The sequence below is a fragment of the Tamandua tetradactyla genome, chromosome 3, assembly GCF_023851605.1.
Source record: "Tamandua tetradactyla isolate mTamTet1 chromosome 3, mTamTet1.pri, whole genome shotgun sequence".
Lineage (NCBI taxonomy): Eukaryota > Metazoa > Chordata > Mammalia > Pilosa > Myrmecophagidae > Tamandua > Tamandua tetradactyla.
In genome coordinates, this window is record NC_135329.1 from 7,257,392 (window position 1) to 7,273,295 (window position 15,904).

General features: G+C 40.2%; 2 protein-coding genes across 14 annotated transcripts in view; one reads left to right on the forward strand and one right to left on the reverse strand.

The window, feature by feature from the left end:
- Positions 1–3,737: 3,737 nt before the first annotated feature.
- PFN4 (profilin family member 4) lies at positions 3,738–10,847 on the reverse strand. 4 transcript variants are annotated; one of them, XM_077152251.1, is made up of 5 exons: positions 10,727–10,847; positions 9,752–9,880; positions 9,285–9,422; positions 8,390–8,495; positions 3,738–3,972 (listed from the first exon to the last, which is right to left on the reverse strand). In XM_077152251.1, the coding sequence occupies exons 2-5, from the start codon at positions 9,866–9,868 to the stop codon at positions 3,944–3,946; spliced, it is 390 nt and encodes a 129-aa protein (XP_077008366.1). In that variant the 5' UTR covers positions 9,869–9,880; positions 10,727–10,847; the 3' UTR covers positions 3,738–3,943. The 4 variants fall into 4 exon arrangements, with proteins under 4 accessions (XP_077008366.1, XP_077008367.1, XP_077008365.1 ...); XM_077152252.1 differs by having other exon boundaries at positions 9,752–9,875; positions 10,727–10,844; XM_077152250.1 differs by lacking the exon at positions 10,727–10,847 and adding an exon at positions 10,412–10,536.
- LOC143676936 (protein FAM228B-like) overlaps positions 10,312–15,904 on the forward strand; it is a 60,663-nt gene continuing 55,070 nt past the window's right edge. For 4 of the 10 annotated variants that reach the window (XM_077152240.1, XM_077152246.1, XM_077152245.1 and 1 more), the window contains exons 1-2: positions 10,935–11,055; positions 11,728–11,858. In XM_077152240.1, coding sequence (XP_077008355.1) covers positions 11,760–11,858 — 99 coding nt within the window. In that variant the 5' untranslated portion in view covers positions 10,935–11,055; positions 11,728–11,759. Of the gene's footprint in view, positions 10,448–10,646; positions 10,697–10,930; positions 11,056–11,309; positions 11,859–15,904 lie in introns of those variants that run through there. The other 6 variants (XM_077152244.1, XM_077152243.1, XM_077152242.1 and 3 more) reach the window with 6 other exon arrangements.

The window sequence follows — 15,904 nt, forward strand, 5'->3', positions numbered from 1 at the left end:
TAGAAACAGGATCTCTGAAGGTGTGATTAAAATGAGGCTAAACGAGATTAGGGTAGGCCTTAACCCGGAATGATTGGTGCCCTTATAAGAGGAGGGAATTAGGACACACAGACACCCAGCAGGGAGAACACCGTGTAATGACAGAGGCAGAGACGGAACTGTTACACTTGTAAGCCGAAGAATGCCAAGGATTGCCGGCAAGGCACCAGAAGCTAGGAAGGTGCAAGAAGGCGTCTTTCCTAGAGCATTCGGAGGGTGTATGGCCCTACCAATACCTTGACTTTGAATTTCTAGCCGTCAAAACTCTGAGACAATAAATTTCTGTTGTTTTAAGCCACCTAATTTGTGGTGCTTTATTATGGTAGCCCTGGGAAACTAAGATACACCCCAATCCAAGCACCACAATAAGATTGGGGCTGGAAGAGTATGCCCCTGGGAGAAGGGAGGTTAGAGAGGGAAGGTAGGAAAGTATAAGTGGCACGACTCTCAATAACAGCAGATCAGTTTCAGGTATCTAGAAATCGAAGTTAAGGATCTGGAAAAACTAAAGCCCTTAAATTCATTAATTTCTATGTGTATTACCAGCACACTTCATTTTCCCCATTTTGAAGACCCTTACTTCGGAGGATCATCTGTTCCCTGGGCACCTCCATACGTCCTGTGTTGCTACCACAAAAGGGTCAATTCTGTGTGTCTTTGAAGATGTAACCTCAATTGAACTTTGTAATAGGAATTACAGGAAGCAGCTGGACTATCCGGCATAGCAGGGCTCCAGACAGTGAGGCATTTGTTTTGAGATTTAAGATGAAGCCTCTCACTAGGCACTCAACAGTGCAATGTGCATGTGTCCAGGAAGGGCTGGCCAGCTGATGAACTGCCAAGAACTTCAAGGTGGCTTTCAGTAAAGAATGACTGTGGTCCAGGGGCAGACCCTCTGCCTTATCAGCTGAAAATCACAGCTTGCCAGCAAGTGGAGAGTGGGTATACAGTCTACATAACTGAATTATAAAATTCAGATGTCCATGTGCTAATTTGCAAGGAGAAGTCATTGCTATGAGGACTGAACTCCTGGACAGTCAAATGGTGAGCCAGAATTCAGGACAAGATTGAGAAGAACTGAATATTTAACAAACAGTCTGGCTGAGACAGCCTCCACACCAGTTATAATCTTGTCACTGAGACCAAACTATTTTGTTTGCTCAAAGACCCTCCCACCTTGAATGGATCCAACCAACATTTGTTCCAATGACCCTTTATCTAAACTTCCTTGGCCAGTTGTCTTCATTTGCCAGTGCTGTTATAACAAGTACCACAGACTGGTCAGCTTAAACAACAGTAATTCATCATTTCACAGTTTGTGGGGCTAAAAGTCCAAAATCAAGGTGTTGGCAGGGCCAGGCTGCCTCTGAAGCCTGTAGCACTCTGATGGTGGCTTAAGGCAGACCGTAACTCAGTCTCAATCTCTGCATCCACCACAAGGCCATCTCTCTCCCCATCTCCTTCTGTGTCCAAATTCCTTCTGCTTATAAAGACTCCAGTCATATTGGATTAAGGCCCACCCTGATTCACTTTGGCCTCACCTTAATAACATCTTCAAAGATCTTATTTACACACAGATTCACATCCATAGGACTAGAGTTTAGGATTTGAACATGTTTTTATGGGGGATATGATTCAATCCACAACTCTGACCAAGCTCCATGCACAATTCTTCCACAGATCTATCAAAATCAATACATTCAAATATTCACTCTTATAAATTCAAGAATTATTCTTTGCATATTTCTGCTCTAGTTCTTTTATTTTTGGGTGATATAGTGTAACTTTTAGAGGACAATCATAGTTCCCTCATTTCTAGGTGCTTGGGCATCTCTCTAGCCTGAAATGCTGACAATGCAGCCTTTTTTTTGTAGCTCTGGGCCTTGACTTGCCTGGCCTGTCTTGGAGGTGTTGTTAAAAGTCTCCAAATGCTTCCTGGCTCATCCTGCAAACCATCTGGGCACCTCTATATTGCAAGGTACAGGTGTTACTATCTAGTGTCAGCATGATTTAGTATCATCTGGAATTCAAAGTATAATTTGCCTCTCCAGTCCCAGATTCACCCAGTTTAACTGACTGCAGCATCTCTTCTCATTCGCACCCACTGGTGCTTATAATAAGACTAACTCAGACTCAACCCCACGAGCATAGGAGGCTGATGAGTTAGAGCTAGAAGATGCAAAACCTTTCTTCCCTCCAAATACCACTGCCACTTATAAACCATTATGGAAAACCCCTTCCCTATAAAAAACTCCATAGAACCTTCAAGTTGTTCAGATTCTCTAATCCTGTCATTTCTCTTCTAGACCCAAGGAAATTATTAGAGACTAAAAGAAGTATCTAAAAGTAGAAAGAACCTAAGTATCTAAAAAAGAGGAATGATATATTTATGATACTACACAATGGTTAAAAATGTTTTTTGATGATTTTAATAATATTCAGAGATTCATAACATTAATAAAATGGGATATCAAACCACATGCATTGGTGATTTAGGTTAGTTAGATTTTGTTGCTTTATTTATTTTTCTTCATGGAGAGGCACTGAGAATTGAACCCAGGTCTCTGGCATGGCAGGCGAGAACACTGCCTGCTAAGCCACCATGGCCCACTTGGTTAGATTTTAAAAGTATTTATTACATACGTTGAAAAAAGACTAGAAGAAAATAACAAAATTATCAACAGTTTTCATTTAATGTGAAAACGTGAGTAACATATTTTCTCGTTTTTTTCATGAATATGTATTACTTTTATGATCATAATTTAATAGTTTTATAAAAATACTTCACATACCACAGCACTGCTTGATATCCTTCAAGTAACCCTGAGGAATTTAGGCCTTTTTTTCTTGGCTCCATCCATTTCATTTATCACTCCCCCACAGACACTGCTTTCCAGCCACATGGAACTTCTTGCCATTCTCTGTACACAACAGGAACTTTCATATGCCTTTGCATATGCTGTTCCTTCAACTTTGAATGTTCTCCCCTCTTTTCCATACAACACTGCTGGTGGTTTGGAGCTAGGTACCCTGGAAAGACTTTTAAACTTAATCCACTTCTGTGGGTGTGAAACCAGTGGAACCAGGACCTTTTGACGAGGTAATGTCAATTAAGGTATGGCCTAGCTGAATCAGGATGGGTCTTAATACTATTACTGAGGGCCTTACAGGGAAGTTCACAGAGAGAGAGAGAAAGCCAGAAGGAGCAGCCAGAGGCTGAACATCAGTGGAATCCAGAAGAGAAGGGAGAGGCCAGGAGAAGCCACCAAGTGCCTTGCCATGTGACAGAGGAGCCAAGGACGAAGGATCACAGGCAGCCAAAATGTCAGTCATTGGGAAGGAAGCTTCGCCTTGATGACACCTTGATTTGGACTTCTCCAAGCCTCAAAACCATAAGCCAATAAATTGCTATTGTTTAAACCAATCTATTGCAATATATTTCTTTAGCAATAAGTAAACTGAAACACCATCCTTTCAGATTCACTTCAAATGCCATTTCAGGCTCCCAAAGGCAATTGCTCCAGGCCCTGTACTCTACAGTTCTTTGTTTTATATCTGCTATAGTTTGTATTTCATTCTAATGTGACTCATTTACAAACATGCTCTCCCCTCCAGATTGTGAAACTATCTGGGGTGGAGAACATTACTGCTTACTTTTGTATCACCACTACCTAGTACATAGTAGGCTAGTCAACGAATACCAAGTGGTTTAAATTTATTTTTACCTCTTGTTTATAAAGTAATCTAAGCACCTGAAAAGATATATAAATGAAAGGACGAGCGGTAAGTCTGTCCACGAAGAACAAATTTGTGGTCTTAGCACCCAAACTCAGACAAGGAATAATGTTGGAAGTAAATTCCTTGAAAAGCTGTTATACAAAACCTTTCATAGGTCTCTGATGGCCTAATTTCCTTTTTTTCTTAGATACTCTCCTGGAAGAAAACAGAACATAGTTATTATTTATGAGCAGTAAATTATCACTACTCTATGATTCATTCATTCATTTATTCATTCCACAGACATTGTTAATTGACTACCAGGTGCTAGGCTCTATGCTAGGTACCAGGGATGCAAGGATGAATGGGTATTTAAGACCCAGTCCCTACCCTCAAGGAGTTCTATGACTAGCAAGAGAGACAAATACGGTAATTACACTTCACAGTGATAAATGCCACAACAGAGGTATTTCATCTGAGTTCTGTAGTACGAATTTGTTTTCCATGCAAGGAAGAGGCAGGATACGTAATGTGGCTGGGGCATAGACAACAGAATGGGGGAGGGTTTAAGGGAACAAACAAATCTACTGCCCTCTTCTATGTGCATTCTAGGACTTCGATTTAAAATGGATGTCAGCATTTTATTTTTAACAAGCTATTAAAAAAAAACCTTGACAATTGAGGTTTAACTCATCAAAAATATGAATATACTTCTTAAACTGAGTGCTTGATATTACTTAGCCTGTTTTCCTCTATGCAAGCATGACAGATGGAAACACTAGGAGAATAGGGATGTATTAAGCGACAAAAGAAGTGGACTCCTGAAAAGTTAGCTGCAAGACAAATTCCACAAAGTGAATCATACTTACCCACAGATTTACGTTAACTGGAGATCTGGTCCCTGGATGACATTTTCATAAGAATAAACAAAATATCAAAATGCTTAAAATATCTGCCCCATTTATCCATGTCCATATTGATCTATTAGAATACAGATCCCAGTTCATTGGCATATGGATTCAGTTATAGAGAGAGGCAACTCTTAAATGAAGAAACCAGGAAACTTGGTTGGCTACTAAGGAAGTTAATTCTATCCCCCAACCTTATTTTATAGAGAGATCACAAGAAATTTAAAGGAAAAAAATCATAATTCTCTGATAATTCAATAATAATGCTAAAAAGAAATTACAAAAAAGGCTTTTAAGATGAAAACTGCTGCCCATGTGGTTAATTTTCTTTTTCATTTAACTGAGGCCTTTGAAGTAGAGATAACATTTTATAAACGCATGTGATTCAGTAATAAGTTTTTTTAAAAACACACTTGGGTGGAAGACTGTGGGAAGATGGGAGAGTAAGGAGCTCCAGGAACAGTTCCTCTACCAAGACAACTATTAAATTGGCAGGAACTGTCTGAATCACTATGGTGAACCTAGTAGAACACTGTACAGCATCACAAGACAAGGAGCTGGAGGAAGAAGCTGGTAATTGTGGTAAAAGTCAATGAATTTCACCTTACCATCCTCCACCCCCAGCTGTGGGGCTGGCAGCAGTAGGGACTGCAGCCTGGGCTCCTGGTGCAACTTCCTGGGGTCAAGGTGGCTATAAGCACCTCATCCTCCCAAATCTGGTCAGATTGCTGATCCCCGCTTTTGAGTAGCTACTTCAGCATCAGAACCCTGTAGGGCGGGCTCTGAGGTCCATTGTTCCAACTCTCCACAGGCAAAAGAGGCAGAGGAGTCTTAAAGAGGCAGTACCTTTTCTCTTTCTCTCTCTTTTTTTTTTTCCCATTCTCTATTTGGGGGCAAAATTAGTTTGGAAAATTCACAAATTGAAGGTACCAGCTCTCAACAAAAACAAAAACAACAACAAAACCTAGCAATTCCACAGGAGTGGGAGTACTAGATTCCCAGAGTTATAACAAAGTAATACTCAGACTGTCCAATTCCCAACAAAAAATTACAAAACACATAAAGAAAATGGGAAGCATGCCTGGAAGGTATGCACAGGAGAAAAAGAATTTCCAGAAGCCATCCCTGAGGAAGCTCATACATTGGAACTATTAGTCAAAGACTTTAAACCAACTGTCTTAAAATATGTTGAGTAAACTAAAGAAATCCATATACAAAGAACTAAAGGAAATCAGGAAAACATTGTTTGAGCAAAATAAAGAGATGGAAATTATAAAAGGAAACCAAACAGAAATTTTGGAGCTGTAAACTACAGTAACTGAAATGAAAAAAAAAAAACCCTCATTACACAGAGGGATTCAGCAGCAGATATGAACAGGTAGAATAAAGGACCAGCAAACTTGGAGACAAGACAATTGAAGGATGCTGGTAAGGATGCAAATAGAAATATTGTTGGTGTGGATGTAAAATAGTGCAGCTGCTGTGGAAGACGCTTTGGCAATTCCTCAGCAAGTTAAACATAGAATTACCATATGACCTGGCAGTTCCACTTCTAGGTATACACCCAACAGAACTGAAAGCAGGGACTTGGACAGATATATATGTTTTTTCAGATTTCTAACTTTTTTTATTGTTTAGTATAACATATATGCAAAGCAAAGAAATAAAAAAGCAATAGCTTTCCAAGCACTCTTCAACAAAAGTAGTTACAGGACAGATCCCAGAATTTGTCATGGGCTACCATATGATCCTCCCAGATTTTTCCTTCTAGCTGCCAGAATACAGGAGGCTAGAAGGCTTAATTTTTTTATCATCACAATGGACTTTTTTTCCTTCTTTTTTTGTGAAAAATAACGTTATCTACAAAAAAGCTATAAACTTCAAAGCACAGCATTACAATTAGTTGTAGAACATATTTAAAAGTTTGACATGGGTTACAATTACACAAATTTGGGTTTTTACTTCTAGCTGCTCTAAAATACTGGTGACTAAAAGAGATTACAATTTAATGATTCAGCATTCATATTCAGTTGTTAAATTCTATCTTCTCTGAATAACTCCACTATCATCTTTGATCTTTCACCCCTCTCTTTAGAAGTATTTGGGCTATGGCAATTCTAAATTTTTCATATTGGAAGGGTCTGTCACTAATATGGGGTAGGGAGATGGAACTATCTGATGTTCTGGAGAGGCTGGGCTAGGTTTCAGGACTTATCTGGATCAGGGACCCATCTGGGGGTTGTAGGTTTCTGGAAAGTTACTCCAGTGCATGGAACCCTTGTGGAATCTTATACATTGCCCTAGGTGTTCTTTCGGATTGGCTGGAACGGTCCTGGTTGGGGTTTGGCAGGTTATGATAGGTAGCAAGGTCTAACTGAAGCCTGCGTAAGAGCAACCTCCAGAGAAGCCTCTCGACTCTATTTGAACTCTCTTGCAGCACGGTTTTTGACAATCACCTCCAGGCATTTTGACAATCTCTCCAGGTATTTATGACAACTGGGAAGGTCTGTACATATACACATCTGTGTGTATATATATTTTGTTTCTGTGATGGTCCTTAATTTCTCAATTAATCCTTCAAGATTCAGCTCTCTGGAGTCTTCCCTGACTTTGACAGGCAGAAGTCATTCATTTAATTGTTCATCAAACATGTATTAATTATCTACTTAACATTAGGCATTATCTTAGATACTGAGGTTATGAGGATGATGAGGATACAAATCTTACTTTCCAGGGGCTCACAGTCTAGGTATGCAATGAACTCTAACAGGGATAATAATAAACGTATGTATAAAATATATAGCACGGTGGAGAGAAGGCCATAATTGAAGACTTAGGTCTTCAGTGATGATTAGGAACTTGTCAACCAGATGTGAGGGAAGATATTTCATGCAGATAGAATAACATGTGTATCATATTGGCATGGGAGATAGAGACTGCTCTTAAACAGCACTGACTCCCTACTTTATCTAGGATAGTGAAGAGTATATGATCATAGATTATCACTGAGTACTTGTTTAAAGAATGAATGGATGGCTGCTTTCCTCATTGGAAGTTTCTATTACTTCAAAGGAATGCTTAAACAACCACAATATGTTTTGTTTTGTTTTTTTAGGAAAAAATCTAAACACAAACACAATTTCTCACCTCCCAAACTCCCAGTGATTTTGTTTCCCAGACTTATGTTAGATCTTTATTCTGAAACATATAGACATGTAAGGGGGGTGTCAATCATTCCCAGCTGCTTGGCTCACGGCATTTCCCTATTCTGGAAATAGCCCCTTTTTATAGGTTGGGCCCCAGCAGGCACATCTCTGCAGGGTCCCCCAATCCCACACAGCCACGGGTAGCTGACTGATCTAGGGATAAATTTACATGACCCAAGACTTGTCATTCAGGGTCCTCAGAGGAATTAAGAGGTAGGAGAGGAGGTTCAACCATGATCACAACCAGGAGAGGAAGTAGTTTGCAGTAGGACAGAACAAAGCTTGACTCACAAAGAAGTAGAGGAAAGATGAGTCCTAACAGTGTTCCAATGCCTGGAATCAGTTTTCCCTTTGGCTCAGCTGTACCCCTAATTCTTTCGGTCGTTACATAAGTAACCCCAGTGCTTTCCCAATAAATCCCTCCTTTCTGCCCTAGTTGGTTTGAATTGGGTCTCTGGCACTTGTAGCCAGAATACCTTAATGACAAAGGGAACAAAAGGGGTTGAAAGGCCAGCTTACCCAGCTTCTCAGTAGCTTCCACACAGACACTAGGATACATGCCCTCAATGTAAGTTGCCACCAGAAGATACTGATGAGTCTTCACAACAATCACGCCAGTATTTTCCTAGATTAATAATAAAATTGAATACCCTTCTCTTGGTCTAATCACAGGATCAACAGTTATGCTTTAGCCAAATTTTTCACTATTTCCTAACCTTTGTAAATATATGTGCTTGTTTTGGATTCACTACTCTTTTCCACTGCCTTAGCTGTCTTTCCTCAACATTTCAGACTATTTTAATAACATGAATAATTTGGAAAAGTTGCCCAATTGATTATAATACATACCCTTATCTCAATTAGAACAGCTGCTACAATAGAAATATAACTGATTTTGGTAGCCCTGAACTTGAATCTCAGCACTTCCGTTTTTTGCTACTATGACTATGGGAGAGCTACTTAACCTTTTAAAGCCTGTTTCCTTATCTGTAAAATGACACTATTTAAGTTACATACTGTGGATGAAATGTGCCTAATCCATAAAGGACATCCAATACACATGAATTTCATCCCCTCAATTCCTTAGAGGCAACAGGAAGCCAAGAGAGGTTTTATACACAGAACTGATGTTATGAACTCTTTTTTTTTGTTTGTTTCAAGAAGGACGATGCAGAGTATGAAGAGAGACAGTTCAGGCAAGATTCAATGAATGAATTCGGGAATGAATGCTTCTCAAAACCAGACTCTCTGGTTTTGTACATATACCTTCCTGGCACTAGACTGCTGTCTCAGATACTGCCTTAAGGGAATAAGGGCTTAATCTGTTTTATAGGTAGGGTCAGGAGGGGCAAAGAAAAGTGGAGTAAAATTCTTAAGATTTTTACCCAGCTGTCTTCAAATCTTGAATACTCACATTCTTAGCATAAAGAGAATAATCATCTGCCCGGACACATTTGTAACCCTTTTCCTTAAAATATAATCCTTCTCTTCGGGTTTGCAAAGGGTTCTTGGCAAATCCATTCACAAGTGTTCGAATGTCACTGGGCATTATCTGCAGGAGTTAAATAATTATATGAGTCTGCAAACTATGACCCATCAGCCAAATTCAGCCCACTGCCTGTTTTTGTATGGTCTACAAGTGAAGAATGGTTTTTACATTTTTAAATGATTGAAAAAACTCAAAGAATAATATTTTGTGATGTGAACATTACATGCAATTAAAATTTCAGTGGCCATAAACACAGTTTTATAGGATCACAGCCACACCCATTATAAATAGCTGTGACAGATATAAGCTTGCAAGCCTTAAATATTTGCCATCTGGTTCTTTACAGAAAAAGTACACTTAAAACTCTAATGCACAAACTTGTTTTGTCTTACAGTAAATCCAGGCGATGCTACACACAGGCTCCGCTCATGGAGCCTGATGAGGGCTGCGCTATCCACATGCTTCGTTCCCAGCAGGGCATCTAACAGTAAGTTCTGTAAGTGGCTCATGCTCCTGCTGCTCTGAAAAAGGGAAGTGTGGTTGAAGTTAACTTTTAAAAGGCATGCGACTACAAAGGTTCCGTAGACACTTCAGAATTTTAATATCAGCACACGTGCTTTGGAAAGATTGAGTGGAAAAGTTAACCCATCGTCTGGTGTCCCCCACTACTTAAAGAAAATGAAAATCACTGCTCGCACAGAATGGGTTATGAAGTGAGTTTGGAAAATGACAGCCCCATAATTTTCTAGCTATGTTATTGGCTTTCAACCATCCTTGTACATCAGAATTACCTAGGGATTAAAAAATAATAACACAAAACAAAAATACAGAGGCCCCCACCCTCAGGAGCCCTCTACCTTGGTCTAGGGTGGGGCTTGGGCATTGCTACTTTTAAACGTGTCCCCGACAAGTGAAGTGTGCAGGCAGGACAGAAAGCCCGCGAACTAAGGACACTTTGGTCAGGAATCTGAGCGGATCAGCGCCAACTATGGACACAGATTAAAACAACGCGGTCCGCCCAACTCCCCAAAGTCTCCTCGGGTCGCCCTCACCAGGACAACGTCGATCGACACTCGCCCTACCAAGGGGTACAGAAGGCGGGCACCCCTCTCCTCGCCGCCCCTCTCGGGAGGGTCTGGCCCGCGGGGCGGAGCGGGGAGGGGCGCGGTTCATTTCCAGCCCCGTTGGCCCGGGAGACGCGCTGAAACACAGCGGGGCGGGGTCCGCGGCCTCTCGGGCCCAGCGCGCCAGGGAGGCCGGCCTGGGGGAGCCGGCCCTCGCCCGCAGGGGAGAAGGCCGGGCGGGGAGAGGAAGCGCCCCGCTACAGGCGGGGCCAGGTACCCCCCACCCCAGGGCAGGAAGCGCACCCCACGGCGCCTGGCCACCGACTGCCCGGCCGCCAGCTTCCTCCTCGGCTCGCCTGGGCCGCAGGGCCGCAGCTGCGTGGCCGCCGGGTCCCAGCGGGCCGGAGTCGCCGGCCGAGCGTCCTCCGCGGGATTCCGAGGCCTCCGCCCGCTGCGGCGCCGCGTGAACTCGTTGTCGTCCGCCGCGGCGGAAGGGCCGCGCGGGGCTGCGTCCTGGTGACACTGGGAGGGAACGTTCTCGCGTTCCGAACCCGCGGCTCGGGCTGACTGGGCCGCAAGCCCCGGCCGGCTCGCTTCCCCGCCGCGGCGGACGACAGCACGTCCCCAGGGAGGTGCGACACAGCCCAAGGCCCTGCCAGGCCCGGGAGGTTTCCCGCGCGCGCCCTGTCCGCGCGCGACCCCGACGGCCCGAGGCCGGACGGGGAGGCCGCGAGCCTCCTGCTGAGGGGCGAGGGTGGGGGTGCTGCTGCAGGTCTCCCAGGGGCGCACACCAGGGCCGGGGGTGGGGGTGCTGCTGCAGGTCTCCCATGGGCGCAAACCATGGGCAGGGGTGGGGATGGGGGTGCTGCTTCAGGTCTCCTCGGGGTGCACACCGGGGGTGGGGGTGCTGCTGCAGGTCTCCCACGGGCATAAACCAGGAACAGTGCCCCCCTCACACACCGCCTGGGTGGGCTTGGGGCCTCTCATATCCTTGTCTGGAAGCCCCTCCCTTCCGACCGAAACCCCTCCACGGGGGAGCCCCCACCCACAGGCTCGAATGGCAAACACCACAGAGACGGGGCGGAGGTGGGAGGGGGTGCAGCCCACGGGGAGCCCCCCTTCCAGAAGAAAGCTGGCTCTGAGACCGGTGGCGAAGGTGTCCTTGACCCCAAAGTGGGGCTGGCTAATTTTCAGAATCTGTCTCATGGCCATTCATTGGTTACAAGTATTTATATATTATGAATTAAACGGGAGAGAAAATAAGATGATTGTGAATTTTTGTGATTAAATAAGCTAATTTTTAGTTTTTCTAGGGGTTCTGTTATTTGTGACCACAATGAAAAATTTAGACAGTGATGAGCTGATAACTGACAAATTTCCCAAGCTCAAGAACTCAAAAGAATGGTTGGAGCCACAGCCACTTTCTTTTATGGAGGTACAATAGCACGGCATTTTGAGGGTTTTACTCAGGTAGCTGTAATGAGAAGTGGCTAGTACTAAATTTAATTTTTCTGTTGTTTTCTATTTCTTTGACTTCTGTTCTTTATTATTTCTTTCCTTCTACTAACTTTGTGTTTACTTCACTCTTCATTTTTCTACCTTATAGTGGAAGATTAAATCATTGGTTTTATATCTTTCTTTTTTAATAAAATAATTAAAACTATACATTTCTGTCTAACCACTACTTTAGCTGCTTCACCCACATTTTTATATATTGTATTTTTTTAGATTGTAATTTCTTTTTCTCTAAATGGCTCTATTAAGATAATTATAATAAACTACATATATTTAAAATGTAAAATTTGCTAAGTTTGGGTAAATGTATTACATGCATGAAACCATCACCACAATCAAGATAATAAATGTATTTGTCACTCCCAAGGTTTACTCATCATAATAATGCCCCCCATCTTGGCCCCCTCCCAGCAACCCCTGATTTGTTTTCTGCCACTATAGTTTAGTTTGCATTTCAAAAATTTTATACAAAAGGGATCTTACAGTATGTGTTATTTTTGCCTGGCTTTCATTCGCATAGTTTTGTGCTTCATCTATGTTGTTGCATTTATCAATATTTCAGTCCTTTTTATTCTGAATGCTATTCCATCATACGGATATACCCCAATTTGTCCATCTGTAAATAGACATTTAGGTAAATTTCCACATTTGGGCAATTACAAATAAAGCTGTTAGCAACATTCATGTACATGTCTTTTTTTTTGCATGGGCAGGTTTGGGGAATCAAACCCCAGTCTTTGGCTCCTCAGGGGAGAATTCTTGCCACTGAGCCACCGTGGCACCACCCCATGTACCTGTCTTTGTACGCTTTCATTTCTGTAAATATCTTGTAGTAGAATGACTGGGTCATATAGTAAAGGAATAACTTTTTATGAAACTGACAAACTTTTCCAAAGTGGTTGTATCATATTACATTTCCACCAGTACATACATCCTGTATTTTCAAATTATAGCCAACACTTGGTATAGCTTTTTAAAATTTGACACATTCTAAAGATGTTTAGTGCCAACTCATTGAGTTTTTAATTGGCTTTTCCCTAATGACTAATGATGGTGAGCAAATTTTCAAATGGTTATTTCCTTTTATTATTGAGATAAGAGTCACATAACATAAAATTCACTATTTTAAAGTGTGCAATTCAGTGGTTTTTATATATTTACAAGTTTGTGGAGCCACCAACAAATCCAGAATATTTTCATCATCCCAAAATAAGCAGTGTACCTTTTAGCAGTCTCTTCTCATTTCCCTCTCTGTCCGCCCCTGGCAACCAAAAATTTGCTTTCTTTTTCTAAGAATTTACCTATTCTGGACATTTCATACAAATGGAACCATATAATAAGTGATCCTTTGTGACTGGCTTCTTTCACTTAGCATAATGTTTTCAAGGTTCATCCATGTTGTCTCATGTATTAGAATTTCATTACTTTTTTTAAAAAAAAAGCAACTTTATTGAGATACATTCACATACCATTGTTCCTTTTTATGGCCAAATAATATTCCATTGTATGAATATGCTACATTTTGTTTATTCATCAGTTGATGACATTTGAGTTATTTCCAATTTTTGGCTATTATGGATAATGGATAATGCTGCTTTATGCATTAATGTACAAGTTTTGTGTGAATATGTGTTTTCACTTCTCTTGAGTACTTGCCTACAAGTAGAATAGCTAAGTCATGGTAACTTTAATTTTTTGAGATACTGCCAAACTGTTTCCTACAATGGCTGCACCATTTTACCTTCTTAACAGCAATATATGAAGGTTACAATTTCTCAACATCCTTGCTAACATTTGCTATTTTCTGTCTCTAATCATTCTAGTGGGTTTGAAGTGTTGATTTGTGTTTCCCTGATGGCTAATAAATAGTATCTTTTCATGTCCTTATTGGCCATTTGTGTATCTTTGAAGAAATGTCTATACAAGTCTTTGCCCATTTTTAAATTGGGTTTTGTCTTTTTGTTGTTGAGTTATAAGTTCTTGATATATTCTGGATATTAAACCCTTATCAGATATATGACTACCAAATATTTTCTTCCATTCTGTAGGTTGTCAGGTTGTCTTTTCACATTCTTGATAATGACCTTTGATGTGCAAATATTTTTAATTTTGATGCAGCCAAATTTATCAGTTTTTTCTTTGATGGAATGTGCTTTTGCTGCTGTGTCTAAACATCTTTTCTTAACCCAAGGTCACAAAGATTTTCTCCTGTGTTTTCTAATACAAATTTTATAGTTTTGGGTTTACCTGTGATCTGGATTTAGTTGAAACATTTTTTTAATGGTGTGAGGAATGAAAGTTAATTTTTTTTGCATATGATATCTAATTGTTCCAGCACCATTTGTTGAAAAAAAAAAATCCTTTTTCCACTGAACTCTCTTTGTACTTATGTCCAAAATTAATTGACTAGATATATGAAGATCTATTTCCAGATTTCTATTTGTTCTATTAATTTATTTTTCACTATTTATGCCAATGCTACACTGTCTTGATTAGTGTAGCTTTATCATAAGACTTCATATCAGGTCGTGCAAGACCTCCAACTTTGTTCTTTTTATAGTTGTTTGGGCTAGTCAAGGCCCTTTGCATTTCATAATATAATTAGTTTGTCATTTTCTACAAAAAAACCTGCTGGCATTTTGATTGGTATTGCACTGAATCATAGATCGATTTGAGAATTAAAATAGAGTCTTTCAACTCATCAATATAGTCTATTTCTCAATTTCTATGGATCTTCCTTAATTTTTTAGTGGTGTTTTATAGTTTTCAGTGTGCAGTTTAAGAAATCTTTTGTCAGATTTATCCCTAAATAGTTTGTATTTTTCAGTGCTTTTTTTTTAAATGCAATTTTATTGAGCATTGAAATCATCTGAAGTATATAATCACTGGTTCACAGTCTCATCACAGAGTTGTGCATGCAGCCCATGATCACATTTTTAACATTTTCATTACTCCAGAAAAGAAATAAAAATAAAAAAGAAAACCCTAATCCTCTCATACTCCTTGTTCCCCCATATTATTGACCCATAGTGTTGGTGTGATGTATTTGTTACAGTAGATGATAGACTATTAAAATACTACTGTTAACTATAGCCCATAGTGTGGTGTAGGTGCATTTCACCATAAACCCCTCTATTAGTGACTCCTTATAACAGTGTTGTACATTTGCTCTAGTTCATGAAAGAACTTCCTTATATTTGTATAGTTAGACATAGACACAAGATTCACTGTATTATACATTCCCATGTTTTAATCTCCAACTTTCCTTCTGGTGACAGTGATGTTCTTTTAAACAATATTGTTTTTTTTTAAATTTCAATATGTGATTTTTTTTCCTTTTGGTTTATAGATGTACAATTGATTTTTTAAATTAATTTTTGAATTTTTTTTTAAGTACCAAAAAACGCCAAACAAATGCAAACATTCTTACTTTTGACCATTCCGTTCTACATATATAATCTGTAATTAAGGGGAGCCCGTACCAATCACCAGCATTTCAATCTAAATTTATTTTAATATTTGTTCCCCCTATTATTCATCTTTATTCCATATGTTTTACTCGTCTGTTGTTAAGGTAGATAAAAGGAGCATCAGACACAAAGTTTTCACAATCACACAGACACATTGTGAAAGCTATATGATTATACAATCATCTTTAAGAAACATGGCTACTAGAACATAGCTCCACATTTTCAAGCAGTTCCCTCCAGCCTCTCCAGTACATTTTTTTTTAATTAAAAAAAATTTTTTAAATACCAAAAAACACCAAGCAAACACAAATATTCTTAACTTTTGATCACTCCGTTCTACATATATAATCAGTAATTCACAATATCACATAGTTGCATATTCATCATCATGATCATTTCTTGGAACATTTGCATCTATTCAGAAAAAGAAATAAAAAAAAACAGAAAAAAATTCATACGTACCCTAACCCTTACCCCTCCCTTTCATTGATCAATC

Bases quoted from the DNA above. Each gene is read 5' to 3' on its own strand.
- PFN4 (XM_077152251.1), bottom strand. From the start codon at position 9,868: ATGAGCCACTTACAGAACTTACTGTTAGATGCCCTGCTGGGAACGAAG. The intron at 8,496-9,284 runs GTGAGTATTCAA...TTATTAATCTAG, and splicing joins ATTCTCTTTATGCTAAGAAT to GAAAATACTGGCGTGATTGT. The intron at 3,973-8,389 runs GTAAGCTGGCCT...GTTTTCTTCCAG, and splicing joins GGAAGCTACTGAGAAGCTGG to GAGAGTATCTAAGAAAAAAA.